General features: G+C 54.7%; 1 protein-coding gene across 1 annotated transcript in view; it reads left to right on the top strand.

Moving 5' to 3' along the window:
* MYOM3 (myomesin 3) overlaps positions 1 to 19,560 on the top strand; it is a 44,608-nt gene that overhangs the window by 9,280 nt on the left and 15,768 nt on the right. Inside the window, exons 7-20 of the mRNA XM_021683554.1 lie at positions 1,045 to 1,089; positions 1,738 to 1,878; positions 3,083 to 3,244; positions 3,889 to 4,030; positions 4,883 to 5,082; positions 5,836 to 5,889; positions 6,260 to 6,387; positions 9,102 to 9,285; positions 10,955 to 11,129; positions 14,422 to 14,543; positions 14,945 to 15,132; positions 15,392 to 15,518; positions 16,558 to 16,736; positions 19,364 to 19,478. Coding sequence (XP_021539229.1) covers positions 1,045 to 1,089; positions 1,738 to 1,878; positions 3,083 to 3,244; positions 3,889 to 4,030; positions 4,883 to 5,082; positions 5,836 to 5,889; positions 6,260 to 6,387; positions 9,102 to 9,285; positions 10,955 to 11,129; positions 14,422 to 14,543; positions 14,945 to 15,132; positions 15,392 to 15,518; positions 16,558 to 16,736; positions 19,364 to 19,478 — 1,962 coding nt within the window. The remainder of the gene's footprint in view (positions 1 to 1,044; positions 1,090 to 1,737; positions 1,879 to 3,082; positions 3,245 to 3,888; positions 4,031 to 4,882; positions 5,083 to 5,835; positions 5,890 to 6,259; positions 6,388 to 9,101; positions 9,286 to 10,954; positions 11,130 to 14,421; positions 14,544 to 14,944; positions 15,133 to 15,391; positions 15,519 to 16,557; positions 16,737 to 19,363; positions 19,479 to 19,560) is intronic.

Raw genomic sequence — 19,560 nt, 5'->3', positions numbered from 1 at the left:
GCTCTTGGGAGGCAGCTGTCCCCTCTGCCAGTCCGGCTCTCTGTGGAATTTGAGCTGTCCTTATAGGCTGTGCCTAGATTCAAGCCCAAGGTCAAGCATCAGGGCCCTGCCTCCCTCTGTCCACCCATCCTTCCCATCCCTTCTTCCAGACCCCCATCCCTCTCTCCACCAAGGCCAGCAACTCTGGGATCCACTCGGCTTCTTGGCCCCCAGACTCCAGCCAGGCTCCCACTAAGAGCATCCACTCACGGTCATTACCATCCCTCCCCTGCTCTCACCTCCATAGCAACTGATAGAAGGCCCTGGGTTGGGAGGCAGGAGGTCTGGGTTCTAATCCTGAGTCTTTCACTGACTTTGTGTGACTCTGGGCGGCCTCCCAGCCCCCTCCGGGCCTCAGTCAGGAAGGGCCTTACCAGGGACCAGTCACATCATGGCTTCGGGCTGCTGGGGTACTAGCTGGGCGATTATGCCTCAGTTTCTTCATCTGTATGAGAGGATGATAATGGCACCAAAAGACAGGGTACTGTGAGGACTATATGTGAGTTAATATGCGGCACGTGGTATGTCCCATGTGAACGAGGGCTGTTATGCTCTGGTGGTCTGTGTCAACATCATCCTGGATGTCACCCTTAAGCCCCCATCTTAATCTCAGCGCTGCCCTTCTCCTGCTGGCTATCCCTGAACCCACCAGAAATCCCATTCCGACCAGACTTGGCGTCTATGAAGACTATGTGATCCTGGCAGTGGGTCTGGGCAGAGGATGGAAATCACCATTTATTGAGCGCCAACTGTGTGCCAGGCTCTGTCTGAGGGCTTAGTTCATGTGAACTCACTTATTCAGAACCCCACCATCAGGAGCGAGGAGCCACTGTCCCCACGTTACCGAGAAAGGAAGAGAGGCCCAGGGGGTGAAGGATCTTCCAGCAGCCAGAGGAGAACCCACCAATAGACCAGGACTCAAACCCACAGCCAAGCCCCCGCCTCTAATCTATTAGGGATGTGAGGTCTGAACCTTCTCAAACTCCATTTGCCTTGGGCTTTCAGCTTACGTGGGGAAGGACGCTGGCTTCGATTCGGAGATCTTTAAAAGTAAGGAGGCTCAGGGAGTGACAGCCTTCGGGGAGGAGGGTGTCTGGGTTCCTCGTCCTACCTTCCACAGCCCCCTTTAGAATATCATCCATCCATTGCCCACAAAGGTATGTCATTGCCTGTGAGCTGTTCATCCTTGCAGACTGACTAGTGGGGGCCCCCTGGCACCCCAGAGCTGCCCCCAGCTGCCGAGCTAGCCAGGGACCAAAACTGAGTGAGAAAGGCAAAGCCAAACAGACAAAGGACGTGGCCTTTGGTACCTGCTATTCTGGCTCATCTGATCCCACTTAGATAAGTCTCGGCCCCGCCCATACTTCCTGGTTAAGACCACCCCCAGGGGGCGCCTGGGTGGCTCAGTCGTTAAGCGGCTGCCTTCGGCTCAGGTTGTGGTCCCAGGGTCCTGGAATCGAGCCCCGCATCAGGCTCCCTGCTCGGCGGAGAGCCTGCTTCTCCCTCTCCCTCTCTCTGCTGCTCTGCCTACTTGTGCTCTCTCTCTCTGTGTTAAACAAACAAATAAAAATCTTAAAAAAAAAAAAAAAAAAGACCACCCCCGGGAACTATGAATCCTGACTCAGAGGAGTGGGGATGTCCCAGGCTAGGCTGGTGGCCTCCAAAGACTGTTGCCCTAACTTCTCCTCCCACCCCCAGGACTGATGCTTGGCCCCAACGTGGAATTCACATCGGTGCTGAAGCCAGTCTTTGCCCGAGAGAAGGAGCCCTTCTCCCTGTCCTGCTTATTCTCGGAAGACGTGTTAGATGCTGAGCAGAACATCCAGTGGCGCCGAGATGGTGAGGCCCCCCTGTCCTGGTCCCCAGTCTTCAGGGGCAGAGATGGAAGCCAGAGAGGGACCAGAGCGTTGGCTCCACCCCAGCCCTGGGTCCCTGGGTCAATGGAGAAAGAAACTCAGCTATGCCCCTCCCCAGGTATAAGCTGAGTAATGAGTGCCGAAGAAAACAGGAGCCCAGCCAGGTGCATTCAGACCAGGTCACCCTACAAAGGTCACCAAGCCCCTGTGGGTGCCAGGCCCTGTGCTGGGTGCCAGGGCGGGGATAGACAGATGTGCATGAACGCAAGGGGCTCTTCATCTGGGAGGCGGGAGGAAGCCAAGGCACAGTCGCAGCTGCCGCCCATTGACAGCCAGGGAGGAGACGGATGGCTGAACCTCCTTCCCCACCTGTGACCAGGCCTGCAGCCCAAGGACAAGGAGCACAGCAGCCGGCAAGCACCCCCAGGGAGGCCGCACCTGCTGGGGGCGGGGGGCGAGGCAGAAGAGCGGAAAAGCCACAAGGAGAGACAGTTGCCATAAGGCTGAGATGTCTTCCCAAACCTGTAGATCTTCCAGAATGGAGGTCCTGGCAGGAGGGAGGAACACAGAGTGGGTTGGCCCCACAGTGTGGCCTCAGGGGAGGACCCACTCCCTGAGCCCCGGAGCCCGTTCATTGAGTCCCCATCCCTCTCACTGAGGTCACACTGCTGAGTCCCCACTCTCCTCACTGGCCCCCACCTCCCTCAACGAGCCCTTTACTCTCCTCACGGACACCCCAACTCCCTCAGCGAGCCCCCAGCCCCTTTCCTGAGCCTCCATGCCTTCAGCAAGCCCCCACTCCCTTCATTGAGCTCACAATCCCCAGCCACGGAGCCCCCAACACCCACAGTGAGCCCCCAGCCCCCGCGCAGAGACACTGACCCTCACAAAGGGGCCCACCTCTCTTTTTCCCACTTTCTCACAGCACCTCCAACTCCTCACTGGGCCACTGACCACTTCCTTAGATGCTCATTCCCATGTTGAGCCACCAACCCCTTCCCTGGACCCTGCCCCACTCCCCAAGCCTTCAGCAGAGGAGAATTCAGGGCCTCCCCCCCCAACTCCCCAGCTGAGCCTCAGGCTATAGCCACACCAGCCACACCAGCCACGCCTCTGCCTAAACCCCCAGACCATCTAAAGGTTCACAGGTGAGGCCAGAGCTCACACTGGACCCCACCCCTCCTCAGGGAGACTACTGAGACCCTCAGGACGCCGGCAGATCCTCTACGCAGACCGCCAGGCATCCCTGAAGGTGTCCTGCGCCTACAAGGAGGATGAGGGGCTCTACACTGTCCAGGTGCCTTCCCCCTTTGGGCTCCAGGAGCAGAGCACCTATGTGTTCGTGAGAGGTGAGTGGGGGGTTGGAGGGTAGGAGGTGTAGCTGGAGCCCAGCAATCAGATTGGCTGTCGGACCTTTTGCAAGTTTCCCCGCCCTCTTGGGGCCTCAGTTTCCCTGTTATAAATTGGGGTGTTGAGTGAAGAGTCTCTAAGAATCCCTGTGGCATCCTATGACCCTCCAATAGGACACCGCTTGAGTTTCAGACTTACTAGGAGCTGGGGAGGGAGGGCTGAGAGTGGGCTGGGATGATTCTAGTACCTGGTGAGTTCTGCCTCTTGGTCTCTGAACTGATCTGGGTTCAAATCCTGGCTTTGCCACCCCACTAGCTGGTGACTTTGGGGAAGTCACTTTTCCTCTGAGACTCAGTTTTCCCATCCACTAAATGGAGGCATGCTACAGGGCTCAGAGATTAATTACACTGATCATTCAGGGGCGTAGAGTAGAATGGGCCCCTGATGACTGGTACTCTCACAGCCCCCCCAGATGCTATGGTTAAAAGGGAGGAGGCTATTGTTCAGGTCCTGGTCCTCAAGATCACAATTGAGCCCTGGAGGGTTGGGAGGGAGTGGGAAGGGTCAGTGGCCAAATAGACCCCAACTGGAAGAACCTTCTCCTCCCCGCCCTCCCTTCCTCAACCCCCACCCTGGGTCTCAGATGCAGCAGCCGAGAAGCCAGGGGCCCCAGGCTCCCCTCTGAATGTCCGATGCCTGAATGTGAACAGAGACTGCCTCATCCTGACCTGGACCCCACCCAGCGACACCCGGGGCAACCCCATCACTGGCTACTCCATCGAGCGGTGAGTCAGCCTCTCGAGTGGAAGAGCCCCCAGGGGAGAGCTCTGCCTGGTTGTGAGAATAAGAGTGGGCGGCCACAGGAAAGAGGGAGCCCCATGCCTAGCCTCAGACTGGGCATGAGGTAGACCAGGTCATATAATTTAGGGGCAAGAGAAAGGTATGCATGCCTCCAAATCTGTCACCTCCGATACCTGGAATTCCACCCTCGGAGTCAGCCCTCTGGACCCTGGGAGGGGCAAACATTAAGTGCTTGAAAGTGAGCACGAGTGGATATGTCCCTGAGTGACAGACAGAGACAGGACAACACTGACCGGAGGGACAGGGTGGGTGGGGGCCAGGACATCCCACCTCTTGCACAAGCTGCCAGCTCTCAGGCCCTAGTGTGAGGTGACACCTGATCCTGCCACTGAGGGGGCTCACAGCAGGTCCTGGAGCTGCACGCCTAACCTCACTGAGTCCTTGCAATCCTATCCAGGGCAGCAGCGGACTCTTTAGTGCCCCATTCTACAGATGAGGGAACTGAGGTACATGGGGTGATGACTTTGCCCAGAGTCACATTGCTCTTCAGTGGTATGGCCAGGAGGTAGACCCCATGTGCCCACTGCCCCATCCAGCTGGCAGCGCGGGCCAGTGTACCACCTGAGGACAGTGGTACCCGGATGGCCCAGAGAGCCCCAGCTCTGAGGGAGTGGACAGCCCTGGGGTGAAATCCGAACTCTACCATTCACGAGCTTTTGAGTGGAGAACAGGACTGTAACTGGCAGCCTGGGGTGGAGGACTGGCCTTGGGAGGGGCTCAGACCTGGAAGGCGTGCGTCGGGGGCAGGGGCCGAAGCTGGGGCCTCTCTCCCGCAGGTGCCAGGGCGAGTCTGGGCAGTGGGTGCCCTGCCACGAGGCCCCCAGTGGGACCTGTCGGTGCCCTATCCAAGGCCTCCTCGAAGGCCAGAGCTATCGGTTCCGGGTGCGAGCCGTCAGCAGGGCAGGCAGGAGCCTCCCCTCCAAGGCATCAGAACTGGTTGTCACGGGCGACCCTGATGAAGCCCGGAGAAAGAAAGGTGGGTACAGAGGCCCTGAGGAACATTCTAGAGCATCAGTCAAGGCCCACTGAGGACCGCCTCACGCAGGACACAGGTGGCACAGCCCCATTCCAAGCCCTATTCCCAGGGGAGTTGGGGGAGACACGGCAGAGCCCTCGGGAACTGCTAGTCAGATGAGGGAGACACAGTCTCAGGAGCCCCTAGGCTGTTGCAGGAAGCCCGGTGCTGTCCTTAGGAGCCCCTAGCCTGAGGGGGAAGGTACAACTAGTCTGACAGAAGAAACAAATCTGTCCACAGGAGATGCTAATCCGAGGGAGGACCACACCTTCTTCAGATGCCCTTAATCTGAAGGAGGAAAACAGCCCTGCCTCAGGAGCCCCGAGCCTGAGGGGACATGGGGGGCACCGCCCTTTCAGCCTTGAGGGGTCAGCCTGACGTGGGTTTGCCTCCCAGCTCCACCTTGCCCTAGGTATCTGACCCCAGGCACATCACTTCTCCTCTGTCCCCATTTGTCCCAAGAAGACAGAGCATCTCTCAGGGCCTAGAACAGCAGTGTTCCTTCCACTTTGGACCCCGGAGAATATGGGGGCTCAGAGAGCACCTGCCTGAGGTCACACAGTGAGGGGCCCAAAGGCCAGGACTGGGAAGAGGGTGAGGAACCAGTACCCAGAGTGGGCAGGTCCTACCCTGATCCCTCCTGACCCAGCTGTCCCACACACACACACCCTGCACCCCTACTTCTCCCCCAACATGCTCCATTCTCCACCCTAGAGATCTCCTTTGATCTGGGAAACAAGATCACAGTCAGCACAGATGATTTTGAAGGTACGTGTGAACCTCCTGACACTTTGCCTCAAGATTCCAGCCTCCTTTATGTTTCTGGAAACTTGGGGACACAAAGTGGCAGGGAGGCAGAAGGTGTCTGTGTGCGGGGTATGGGGAGATGAGGGCGGGTGAGGTCCATTTGGAGGCCAGGGTTCTCGGGTGACTGCCGCCCGTCTTACCGTGCCCCTTGTGGAGGAGGGAGCATGCTGGGGAAAGTTCTGGAGAAGACCTGGTTTCTGGCCTTGACTCTGCCTGGCCTTGCTGGGTGACCCGGAGCAAGTCCCTGCCCCTCTCTGGGCCCATTTCCCCTTTATGAAATGAGGGGTCTCTGAGGGCTCACCCATCTCTGCTCCTCAATGACTGATTCCAGACTTTGTGACCATCCCCTCGCCCCCCACCAACGTCCACGCCAGCGAGATCTGTGATGCCTATGTGGTTCTGAGCTGGGAGGAGCCAAGGCCTCGGGGCAAAGCCCCCCTGACATACACCCTGGAGAAGGTACAGAGACCCCGAGGGCCCCAGCCCCAGGCTAGGCTGAAAAGCAGACATGCGGGCACACAGGACACGTGGGGGCACGGGGGCAGGGGCCAGCGCCAAGAGAGACAGAGACGAGAGAGAAAGAGAGAGAGAGAGAGAGAGAGGGAGAGAGAGACACGGCAGGCAGCATCCCTGGGGAGGTCTTCTGAGACTAGAAGAGAATCCGTGCCTGGAAGGGCTGAGAATAGCCCTCCACAGGGGGCAGACCTTTTGAGGTGACCTCAGCCCCGTGAGGCCAGGGCCTGGCGGCAGCTCCTGAAACTCTTCATGAAAATGCACAGAATTAAGACACACAGAAAACAGTGACAACAGTGTGATCCACCATTTCCTGGGTACCTCCCCGCCCCCAGGTCTGGCTGGCATGGGGTCACGCATCGGGTCCAGCACCTCTTCCTGGCCACGGCCACGTTGGGAGGGTACCCACGAGCCAGGGTCACAGGCAGCAGCCGTCACCGGGCATGGGGGGCAGGGGCGGGCAGCCCTGGAGGCAGTTCCCGCCCCGATACGGGGGCAGGTGTCTGTGGATGCGGGCCGCTCCTGCATGCGGGGTGGATTTCACAGTAGGGCAGGGGCAGCTGGCTGGGTGAGAAACAGCACGGTGTTAAGATCAACTCAAATCCTGACTTCTGCTGTGTAAGCCAGTTTCCCAAGCTCCCTGAGCCTCAGTTTCCTCCCTCAAATGGAGGATGAAATAAGATGCAGCACAGAGCCGGGCCAGCAGCTCTGGGCCTGTAAACGCGTCCCGAGGACACATTCTCGACTCCAACCCCCCTAAAGGAAGAGGCCAGGTTCACCTTCTCATTACTCGCTGTGCCCAGCACGGGGCCTGGCACATAGTAGGCAGACAGTACAGGGCTAGCGAAAGTTCCAGGGAGGAGTCTCTGCCTCTGGTTGTTCAAACGGGCCTCTCTTTGCACACTCACGGGTGATCCCATTTTCCCCACATAGGAAAGCCATAGATAGTTGAGGATTTGTTTTGTGAGGCTGTAGTGTGTCATGGGTAAAATGCTGGACTCTGACTGCCTGGGTTCAAATCTTGCCTCTGTTACATACTAGCTGTGTAACCTTGGGCCAATTATTGAGCCTCTCTGTGCCTCAGTTTCTTCTTCTGTAAAATAGAGATAATAACCGTACACACCTCATAGAGCCACTATGAGGATCAATTAAAGCACCTAAGGATTTAGAATAGACCCTGGCACATAGTAGGTGCTCAGCAATGTTCACTGGTTTTTATTGCAATTTTTTTGGCCTACCTGGGTTCTGGGCTCCTAACAGGCAGGTGGGCCTTGGGAGGGGAAAGCACGGGAAGGGCAGGGTCAGCGAGTTCCCCCAGTGCTTCTGGATCTTACCTGGCATACCCAGACTCAGCAGAGGTGGACTCTGGCTGCATCACTCACCTGCATCACCCTCAGCTCTTCACCCTCTATCTGCCCAGAGATGCGGGATTCATGGCTGCCTTTTGAGTCCCTTATGCTGTGGAGAGCGAGCAGGTTTGAGCGAGCAGCCACACCTGAGCTTAAATACCAAATACACCAGTTATTAGATACGTGACCTTCAGCCAAGTGACCCAAACTCCCTGAACACAAGTTTTCTCATTGGTGGGGAAATTTAACACCCACCTTCAGGGTTATTGTGAGAATTCATTCATTTTCTCATTTATTGGTCCCCCAAACATAGACTGAGCTCCTCTCACATGCCAGTGCTGTTCCTGGCCCTGGGGACATGGCAGCAGATAAAACAGACAAACCCCTGCCTCATGGAGCTGAGCTTTGAGTCAGGGGTGTGGGGACTGATGGTAAAGAAGATAAATCAGGAAAATACTTAGCACATTAGCTAGTGGTAGGCATTAAGGAGAAAGACGAAAAGCAGGGAAGGGGTTTGAAGTGTTGGGGGAAGGGGTGGCTGACATTTTAGATGAGGGGCTGGGAGTCCTCCCCGGGAAGGTGAGTTTTGAATAAAAGCATAAAGGAAATGAGGAGCCCACCAGAGATTTCTGCGGGGAAGAACATCCCAGGCAAAGGGATGAGCAAGTGCAAAGGCCAGAGGCAGGAGTTGGGCCTGGTGCCATCAGGAACAGCAGGGAGGCACAGGGCAAAGGGGAAGTAGATGTGGCCAGACAGGTAACAGGGATCAGGCCACGGAGAAGCTTTGGCTCTGAGGGAGATGTGGTTGTGGGCAGCCAGGGACGTGATCTGACTTGTGTTGTGAAGGGATCCTTCCGAGCATCGTTTGGAGAAAAGAGTGATGTAGCTCTGGTAAAAGATGATGGTGGCTTGGATCAAGGCTATAGCAGGGGCATTAGGGTGGGAGGCAAGGGTTGGATTCTGGATAAATTCTGAAGGTGGAGCCAATTGGATTTGTTGATGGAGCCCTATTTGGGATGTGAGGGACAGAGGGAAGGAGTCCAGGATGGTTTCAAGGCTTTTGGCCTGAGCCACTGGAAGGATAGGTCCCATCAACCAAATGTGGGTGGGTTTGGGGGAAGATCCAGAGTGGAGTTCCGGACATGGCGAATGTGAGATGCTCAGGAGGCATCCAGGTAGAGATGTGGAGGAGGCAGGTGGGTGCAGAGCTCCGTGTTCAGGGGCAGCCCGGGCCGGGGGTCAGAGCACCCAGCCCAGAGCCCCGGCCCAGGCAACCGCTGCATCAATGTGTATTTCTGTCCTTTGTCACAGTCAGTCATAGGTAGTGGCACCTGGGAGGCCATCAGCTCAGAAACTCCTGTGAAATCCCCAAGATTCGCCCTTTTGGATCTGGAGAAAGGGAAGTCATACGTCTTCCAAGTGCGAGCAATAAACCAGTATGGCATGAGCGATCCCTCGGAGCCCAGCGAGCCCATCGCCTTGAGGGGGAAGCCAGGTACCAGTGTGATGCAGGAGATGGGGGCCAGGCCAGGCTGTCGGCATCCAGGGCCGGGGCCCCATCGCTGTGGGGACAAAGCCATGCTCACTTCCCTGTCCCTGACCCCTTCTTCCCAGCATGAAGCTGAAAAGCAACATGATCTCAGGCCTGTCAAGTTTCAGAACACCAGGAATTGTCTCTCTCTGAGTAGGGAGCTCGTGAGAGTATGGGAATTTTTTTCCAGCTCAACAATTCACAGGTTGCAGAATCCAGCTGGTCCAGCGCAGGAGCCGAGTGTGAGCAAGTGGTCCCTCAAGTCCTAAAGCTGTCCCACCCCAAGCCCTGGCTCACCAGGCAGGACACCTCTTGGCAGCAGCACAGCGTGGGCCTGGGCGAGTCATGTCCTAGCTGCAAGCCTTGGTGTCCTCAGCTGCCAGACGTGTTGTTCTGAAGGCCTGGTTATTGTTCCCACCTCCACCCCTTCCTGAGTCTCCCAGGTGCAGCTCCATCCTGGCCCCCACCTCCCGGGGCCCGTCCCTCTTCTGAGGCCTCCGGATTCTGGGGTTCTTGGAGTTTTGATAAGATCAGATTAGAAGGTTCCCTGCAGCTGTCTTGACTGACTGGCCCTTTAAGGAGCCCAGCTGCAGCACTACTGAGCCCAGAGGAGCCTGATGTGCTGCAGGGCCCATCTGGGGGAGAGAGCAAAGTCCTAGATTTGCTCTGTTCCAATAATATAGGAAATACATACATATATATATATATACACACACATATATATATGCACACAGATATATGTGTGCATATATATACATATAATATGTATTATATGTGTGCATATATTATATAATATGTGTATATATGCACATATATATCTGCATATATATATTTGTGTGTGTGTATATATATTCACAGCAAATATGAATGGGTTGGTGGGCAAGTGATGTTTTCCTTTAATTTTGGCCCAGTTACCATTTAGATTTAGACATGATTCGGGGTCTGGCCAGTGAGCTGTTTATGATCAGATGTGGGCAGTCTCAACCACAAGGAAGTTTTAGGACAAAGTTCTAGTACAGTTCAATAAAAGAAAGGAGAGGGGCGCCTGGGTGGCTCAGTTGGTTAAGCGACTGCCTTCGGCTCAGGTCATGATCCCAGGGTCCTGGGATCGAGTCCCGCATCGGGCTCCCTGCTCTGCATGGAGCCTGCTTCTCCCTCTCCCACTCCCCCTGCTTGTGTTCCCTCTCTCGCTGTGTCTCTCTCTGTCAAATAAATAAATAAAATCTTTGAAAAAAAAAAAAAGAAAGGAGAGAAAAAGGGGGGAGAGGAACGGAGGGAAGGGAGAAAAAAGGAAAAAGCATTTACTTGTATGAGAAATGTAAAATTATTATACAAAAACAAGAAAACACAAGAAAAGCAAAAGAGAGCAGTGGGGGAGGGGACAGAGACTAAGGATGAATGAATGGAGGCTGCCGTGAGGAAGCAGAGATGTTTGGAGGCGAGAGGGGAGAGGACTTGAGACTAGTAGGGCCCAGGAAGGGGATGCCTGAAGCCCCAGGGCAGGCCTGCTACCCCACTGCCATCCTGGATTGCAGGAGGGCTTCTCCCAGCCTCTCCCCACACCTCTCCCCGCCCCAGTCTGTTAGGCCAGGTCGCTCAGCATCCACACACAGCCCACGTTTCTGTTTTGTAGGTACTCTCCCTCCTCCAGCTCAAGTTCAAGCGTTCCGAGACACACAGACCTCTGTGTCCCTGACCTGGGAGCCCGTGAAAGACGCCCCAGAACTCCTGGGTTATTACATCTACTCCCGCGAGGCAGGATCATCTGAGTGGCAAACGGTTAACAACAAACCCATCCAAGGCCACAAGTGAGTTGCCCCCCGCCCACCCCCTTCCTGCAAGGACGGGCCCTAAGGATCCTGGCGCCTGCCATTTCACAATGTGCCGCTCGGCACCGTTCTGAGCTCTTCTCCTGTATTAGGTCAGTTAGTTCTAACTGAATCCTCTGAGTTTAGAACTGCGATTTTTATTATCACCATAGAGATGAAGAAACAGAGGCATAGAGCACTGAAGTAACTTGCCCAAACTCCCCTAGCTAGTCGTGGAGAAACTGGGACTTGGCCCGGATGACCTTGTCTTCAGCGCACACTGGCCGAGGGCATGCTGTCGGCAGAGGTGACGGACTGAGTGTCGTCTGTCCAGGGGTTTGGAGACAGAGGCAGAGGATGCAGCCGCGGAGGCCTGGGTTCAGGCGCTGCCTGCACCCCTCACTCGCCTGGAGCGCCTGCTCTGACACTCACCATCCCCAAGCCCAGGGGGAGCCCCAGAGCCTCCGCTGTCAGCTGAGCTGGTAGGACCAGACTCTCCTCCCTGCTGAGGCTCCCTCCTCACTCACAAGGCCCTGATCCTCGCAGACACAGTGAACCTCGAGGCTCCTGGGCTCATGACTTCTGTCAGTTTTGAGGCTCTGTGGGGTCAGGGTGGTGACACCCCTCCCCTCCTTTCCATCAGACGGCTGGCTGGGCCCTGAGCACAGCCAGCTGGGCTCACCTTGACCATGATCCCCTTGATCATCTGACCCAGAAAAAGGGACAGGACCTTGTACCCCACAAGTCATTGGCGTCTCATGGTCAGCTGTGAGGGGTCACTCATAACTTGTTATTGCTAAAGTTCCCAAGTTGGAGAATCATCCGATTTTTTACAAATTCTTTTTTTTTATAAGTTTTCTTTTTTTGGCTTTTTTTTTTTTTTAAAGATTTTATTTATTTATTTGAGAGAGAGAGAATGAGAGACAGAGAGCACGAGAGGGAAGAGGGTTAGAGGGAGAAGCAGATCCCCCGCTGAGCAGGGAGCCCGATGCGGGACTTGATCCCAGGACTCCAGGATCATGACCTGAGCCGAAGGCAGTCGCTTAACCAACTGAGCCACCCAGGCGCCCTAATTTTTTACAAATTCTGACAGATTTGACCAGGTTGTCTCTAGAAGAACACCTCTCCCCCAGCTTACATTCAGTGTGCTTCCCTGAAGGAGTCACCAGAAGGGAGTGGCACGTCTGGGACACGTATCACACACACAGTGGGGTGGGGGTGGGGGGGTGAGGGCGCGGCAGGCTCCTCTGGAATGTCCAGAGAACTCGCCACATGCGTGCGTGCGGTCGGTGATAACGTGTCACGGCTGGAAAGAGGCAACCACCACTGCCCAGGAGTGCTGCCTATGTGAAGGTATCAAAGGAGCCCAGAGGGGCTGTGGGGGTCCGGTTCCCTGCGGTATCACCAGCCCCGCAGCACCTGGCTCTCACTGGAGGTGCTCAAACAGCGTCTGAATGTCTGAGCAGATGACTAACACAAGGGCAGCCTCTGCGCGGGGGTTCAGGAGGCCTGGGCGGCAGTCCAGACTCTGCTCCTAGCGGGCTGTGGGCTCTTGGCTTGCCTCTTTCCTTCTGGGGGAGGCCCTCCCCACCTGTAAGACGAAGAAACGGGACAGTGTGATCCATCAGGGCCCCTCCAACCTTCCAACATTCAACTTCATCCTCATCTCCAAAACAGGGGTGAGTAACCGTACCTTCCTCAGAGGGTGTGGTGACGAGGGCCCGAGTTGACGTAGACGGTAGGGAAAGCCACGCTAGACGTGTGCACGTGGTTACTATCCCTGCTGGCCTCATCATCTTCTGTTGTCAACAGAGACTGGTCCAGGGAGCTGCCCCCAGCCTCACCAATTCAGGTCCTCCCTGAGCTTCGTCCCCTTGGGGCTTCATCCCTCGGACTGAGGCACGTTCCCCATTCGAGTGCGTGTCCCTGAGCCGGGAACTAGCCGGGAATGTCAACCATCAACACTTGATTTCAGTCCTCGGGGCTCGTTGGGGACACCTGGCTGAGAGAGGCTCCCTGTAGAGCAAGATTTGCTGCAGGACACTGTTGATAAGGGAAAAGAGAGAAAGGGATCTGCAATTTGGGTTTCCTCAAGAAGGGACAGGATGAGGACATTTTTCTCTAAACCAGAGCGTCTCGCTCTTTGGGGGTCTTGAAAAGGACTCCATGCTTTAAAATCACAGCTCTCATAATAAGAGCCGCTGTTGTGTTTCCAGGATGAGGCCCAAAGTCCTGGAGATGCACCAGGTGGCACAGGTCTGGGGTTGGCTACCTGGGCCTTCAACGGGTAGCTTTCCCAGCAAAGTTGCAATTTAATGGTGGACTCTAAAAGAGCCACATCTTTTTTTTTTTTTTTTTTTTTTAAGATTTTATTTATTTATTTGACAGAGACATAGCGAGAGAGGGAACGCAAGCAGGGGGAGTGGGAGAGGGAGAAGCAGGCTCCCCGCTGAGCAGGGAGCCCGATGCGGGGCTCAATCCCAGGACCCCGGGATCATGACCTGAGCCGAAGGCAGACGCTTAACGACTGAGCCACCCAGGCGCCCCGAGCCACATCTTTTAAAATCTTCTTTTTCCCCAGTTTCACTGAGAAATAATTGCCATACATGACTGTGAGTTCAAGGTGGACAGCATGATGGTCTGATTTACATATATTATGAAATAATGACCACCATAGGCCTAGTTAACATCTTCCATCTCGTATAGACATGATAAAAAGAAATAGGAGTACCTGGGGGGCTCAGTCAGTTAGGCATCTTTCTTCGGTTCAGGTCATGACCTCGGGGTCCTGAGATCAAGCCCCACATTGGGCTCCCTGCTCGGCAGGAAGTCTGCTTCTCCCTCTCCCTCTGTCCCTCCTCACCCCCGACTTGTGCTCTCTGTCTCTCTCTCTCAAATAGATAAAATCTTTTTTAAAAAGAGAGAGAGATGATTTCTCCTTGTGATGAGGACTTTTAGGATCTACTCTCTTAACAGCTTCCTTGTATATCACACAGCGGTGTTAACTATGATCACCATGGTGTATATTACATCCCTAGTACTGATTTATCTTAGAACTGAAAGTTTCTACCTTTTGACCGCCTTCCTCCAACCTTTCAAATCTTAATAACGTCACCCTCCAGGGTGAGGGCATCACTTTGGGGGCAGGAGCAATATCTTTAGGTAAGAACTGGCCCCAAACCTTCAAATCCTATTGCTGGTGGCTACTTATCCCACAAGGTTGTTCTAAAAAGTTCAGTGATGTCTGCAAGCTGTTTGGCCCTCCCTGAAAGCTTGCACATTTCTCTTCCAGGTTCACAGTTCCTGGGCTAAGGACGGGGAAGGAGTATGAGTTTTGTGTCAGATCAGTCAGCGAGGCTGGGGTCGGCGAGAGCTCAGCTGTCACCGAACCCATCAGGGTCAAGCAGGCTCTGGGTAAGTGCAAAGGGCAGGTGCAGCCGCACGTCTCTCGGGGGCAGCTCTGGGCTGGGCAGAAAGCAGGGGCTTATAGACCACATCTTGGAGGGTCCAACCCCAGAGGCCAAGGGAGCGTAAGTCCTCTGAGGGGATCTAGAGCAGATCCCGGCCCCCACCCCTCTCCTTTGGGGAGGAAATGACAATGGCCTGAGGCCATAGGGTGATGTCTGACCAGCTCTGAGGCCCAGGTGCCCTGCAGGTAGCAGAGTCAGGTTTACCAGCAAATGCTGCTGGCTAAGTGAGTACCCCCAGAGCAGGGTGGGCATCCACTGGGGGAGGCTTGTTGGCTCCCTCGGGCCCCCCAGCCCAATCTGGCCACCCCCAGGAAGCAGCAGTCCTCACCTCGTTCCTCCCCACAGCCACACCATCTGCCCCGTATGATTTCATGCTCCTGAACTGTGGGAAAAGTGATATGGTCATTGGGTGGAAGCCCCCCAAGCATCGTGGAGGTGGCAAGATCCTGGGCTACTTCCTGGACCAGCACGACTCAGAGGAGCTGGACTGGCACCCGGTCAACCAGCAGCCCATCCCCACCCGGGTCTGCAAGGTAAGCCTGGAATGGGGCCACTGGCCTGGTGTCCTGGCCAGGGCAGGTGGAGACCAGAGGTCACTATTGGAGGTCCTAAAGCCAAGAGAGGCCTCAGGTTCCCTGGACTCGATAATCTGGCTAATTTTCAAGTGCAGATTCACTTGGGCAATCTCATTTAAGGCCCCCTGGTCTTCCTGCTCTGACCTCTCCCCTGCCACCGTACCTCTTTCCCTTCGGCCCCAGCCCTGGCTTTCACCATCTGTCTCTGCTCTTCAAGGTCAGTAACCTTTGTGAAGGCCACTTCTATGAGTTCCGTGCCCGGGCAGCAAACTGGGCAGGGGTTGGCGAGCTGTCGGCACCCAGCAGCCTGTTTGAGTGCAAAGAGTGGACGATGCCCCAACCAGGTGAGAGGTCTGAAGACACTGAAGTCCAGCACCTGCCCCCACCCCGCCCCCTCCCCAAATCCAACTGGTGAGATGAGCACCACCGAGCTTTCTGTGCATCCAAGCTTGCTCTGTTGGTCCCAGACCTCAGACCACTGGCCCTTTCCACCAAGAGACCCTGTAATCTCTGACACAGACAGTCTTAACCTTGCTTTAGAGGACCCCTGACCTTGGCCATCAACTGGCTCTGTAACCTCAGCATAAATTACCCCTTAGCTCAACACACCATTTGAGCTCTGATTCTGGCCACAGACCAATGTCAAACCCCAAGGGCACACTGCTAGGGTGACCAACATCCTGCACATCACTCCCACCAACCCTGTGAGCTTTCCCCCATATGAGCCCTCACCTCCTCCCTAGGAAGCAAGGATCACAACCTTCCATCATTCTGTTCAGCTCAGTGCTGGTTTTTTCAAGCAAATGGCAGATAATGAGTATGTGTGATGCTTGAGACAATAATTATAAATAACTGGTATTTATTGGGTACTTAGCATGTACCAACAGATTCCACAGATTATGCCATTAATGCTCATAACAGCACTAGATTATAAGAACTATTATTATCCCTACTTTGCAGATGAGGAGACAGGAACATAGGGGTCGAATAACTTACCCAGAGTCCCCATAGCCCGAGAAGGTGAAGCTGGGGCATGAACCCCGGGGAGCTGACTCTGAAGGTCATGCCTTAGCCCCAACACTGATCACTGAAAGAACAGAGGTTAGAAGGGTTACTGCTGCCTGGGATAGGGAAGGAAAAGATCACGGATGCTTCTGGAAAAAGTGATGATGAGCACATTTTGAAGAGTTAACCCTATTTCAGGCCCAGGCCAAAACCAAGCTTTGTCATGAAGCCAAGGCCTGCCAGGTCCCCACTGTGCCCAGAGCAGGCGCTCCCAGGCCCGGTTGTAACTGGCAGACTGACAAGGGTTGATGCCTGGCCACCCGGCTTGCTGCCCACCTCTCTGGCCGGCCAACTCCTCCTCTCCCCGACCTCCCACAGGCCCCCCGTATGATGTGCAAGCGTTCGAGGTGCGGGCCACCTCCCTGATGCTGAAGTGGGAGCCCCCGCTGTACACAGGAGCTGGGCCCATCACAGGCTACCGCATCAGTGTCCAAGAGGAAGCCTCTGAACAATGGAAGCCTGTCACCCCAGACCTCATCTCTGGCACCCACCTGAGGGTGAGTCCCTGCCCCTTCACCCCATGTCCCACCCTGAGCCTTCCCTGCCACTGGACGTGGCAGGATTACAGAACATCAGGGCCGGAATGACCCTCAGAGATCGCTGCCCTCACTTAATGTCAGTAGAGGACCAGAGAAGGGGTAGGGGCACACCCAGGGTCACACAGTAAGCTGATAGTCGGGCTGGCTGTCTTCACCTGCTCGAAGCTGGGCAGACTCCTCCTAAACCCTCACTTATCATCAGCCAGGTATGTCAGCATTGGACATGCATCCCCCTTGAGCACCGAATTCTGCTTCTGGGATTGGATTGTAGGGAAATGATTAAGCAAGTGTGCAAAGATCTAAGGACAAAGATGCTCACGGCAGTATGGTTTATCAAGGCAAAAGTTGGAAATAATTTAAATGTCCATCTGTAGGGGGTTTGCTTAAATAAATCAGTGTATCCTTCAAGCGGAATCCTGGACCAGGTAGTATAAGGACTATGGTAGTTTAAGGACAATGGGGTGGACCTACATGTAGGTACTGACATGAAAATATATCCATCATACGTGGCTAAGAAAAAAATCAGAATACAAAGTAGGCTATTTATGTTAGATAACATACTACATATATATATATATATCATACATTAACAAACATCTACGCAGATAGATATTTCTTAATTTAAATGAGAAACAAACTCTAAACTCTTTCGATAAATAAGAAATCTAGCAGAATCATTGGTTTTATTCACCTGGGGTGGTGGTTTTAACTTCCACCACCTCACAGAAATTGTCCATGCCGGAAAACAAAGTGTCTATTGCAGCATTCTCAGTGGACACAGATCGATACCTTAGACCATCAGTCAGAGTCCCAGACCTCCAGGTCCCTGGGGCCGCCTCTGCACACCCAGCGCCCAGCCCTGCAGCCAGCCTGGCTCACGGGCCGCCCATGTTTGAGGAACAGGGTGAGGACAGTTCCATGATGTGGATTAGATTTTGTTTTCTGGAGCTCTAGGGAAAGGGGGAATGTCTTCTCCAGCTCACTTTGCTGAGGTGTCTTTCACCGACGGGCAGGAGGGTGAGCAGTTCTCAAGACCACAGGTGAGCATCCCATCAGTTAGCACCAAGAGAAAAGAAGGCAAGTTCGAAACGCCCAAAACAATGTGGAAAGAGTAAGATACTAACAAACATGATGCACGCCACGTTTCTCATGGCTTATGTGCATTTCAAAGTCTAAACGGATTTTTACAAAATTGTTATTTCTGGTGATCTCTGGTGGGGGGGCGGCTGCCAGGGGGGCTGTAACCCTTCCTTTTATATTCTTCTCTATTGCTTTAATATTTTTCCAACAAGTGTGTATGTCTTTTATACTCGGGGAAAAAAAAACAACTTTAATTTCGAGAAAATAACAGCAAGGCCACCTAAAACAGAAGCAGGGAGGACAAGCCTTGGCCAGGGGCATGCTCTGAGACTTGTGGTTTCTGCTCCATGGGGCCAGGCTCCCTGCGGTCGAATCAGCCAGTGGTGGGCAGCCGGCCCGAGAGAGCCCCGAGAGATGGACGGTCCCTCTGCCTCCCCACATAGGTTGGCCCAGGCCAGAACTGGGTGGGCCTCGGTGACTTGGCACCATTTCTGCGTTGTGGGTCATTGGCTGGCACTCAGTCATTTACTAAATGCCTTTTGACACCAACTTAGTGCCAGGTCTGGAACCAGGTCCTAGACATAAAGAGCTAAATAAGTCTCGGTCTTTGGGGCAACAGGCAATTACCAGACTGTGCACTGTACCATTGAGGGGGGTCCAAAGAGATTCTGGGAGTTCCAAGGAGGAAGGTAAGAGACCCTTCCTGGAATCCTTGGATCTGCCTGAGCTGAGTGGTCCAGGACGAGTTGGTATTGGCTAGGACAAGAAAGAGGGGAGGACATGCCAGGTAGAGGGCTCAGCAAAGACAAAGGCATGGAGCCGTGAAAGGGGAAATAGATGAGGTGAACGTGGGCACGTGGAGGGGTTCCCCAGAGGGGTATGAGCGCAGAAGGCTAAGGCCAGATTAGGAAGACTTCAGGAACTAAACCTCAAAATCTGAACTTTACCCTGAAGGCCGCTGAAAGAATTAAACACAATCAGACCGGCATCTTGGAAAAATTGGCAGAAGGAAAGGTAGACTGGGAAGGGCCTAGAGTCAGGGACACCATTTAGGAAACTGGTGGACTAATCCAGGTGAAGAGAAATGAAGCCTCAATCGGGGCCGTGGCTGAGACACAGAGAGGAGAAGCCATGTTCGAGAAGTGTTAGGGAAATAAAATATGAACTCGGTGATTAGATGGGTAGGGCTCCAGAAAAAGATGTCAGAGATGGTCCCCAGGCTTCTCTCTGGGGTGATGGTTGGAGAGATGGGGCGCAGGAAAGGAGAGTGTCTTCTTGTTGAGAGGCAGGTGATGAGTTGAGCGGGCAGAATTCCAGGGGCCACGGGCGTGGGAGGTGATCCCTGTGCAGGGACCAACTACAAACTGGGACTGGGGACCCCGGGCAGCCTGCGCCCCGGGGAGTTCCACGAGAAGGGCTCCCTGCAGTCCACGGCCGGGGCCGTAGGGAGGGCCGGTCTTCGCTGTCCTCATGCTCACTCTCGCCCACCCCTCCACGTCCCCCAGATCTCTGACTTGCAGCCGGGGAAGAGTTACGTGTTCCAGGTTCAGGCCGTGAATTCGGCAGGTCCGGGACAACCGTCCATGCCCACCGACCCCATACTCCTAGAAGACAAGCCAGGTAGGGGCGGGCAGAGGTGCCAGTGCCCCATGGCCGGGCTGCGCCACCGAGGACAGGCGGGGGCCAGAGGAGGGCCGGGAGA

This window comes from Neomonachus schauinslandi, chromosome 4 (genome assembly GCF_002201575.2).
Source record: "Neomonachus schauinslandi chromosome 4, ASM220157v2, whole genome shotgun sequence".
Taxonomy (NCBI): Eukaryota; Metazoa; Chordata; class Mammalia; order Carnivora; family Phocidae; genus Neomonachus; species Neomonachus schauinslandi.
The sequence above is the reverse complement of the archived record's forward strand: the minus strand, read 5'-3'. Positions and strand labels throughout refer to the sequence as shown.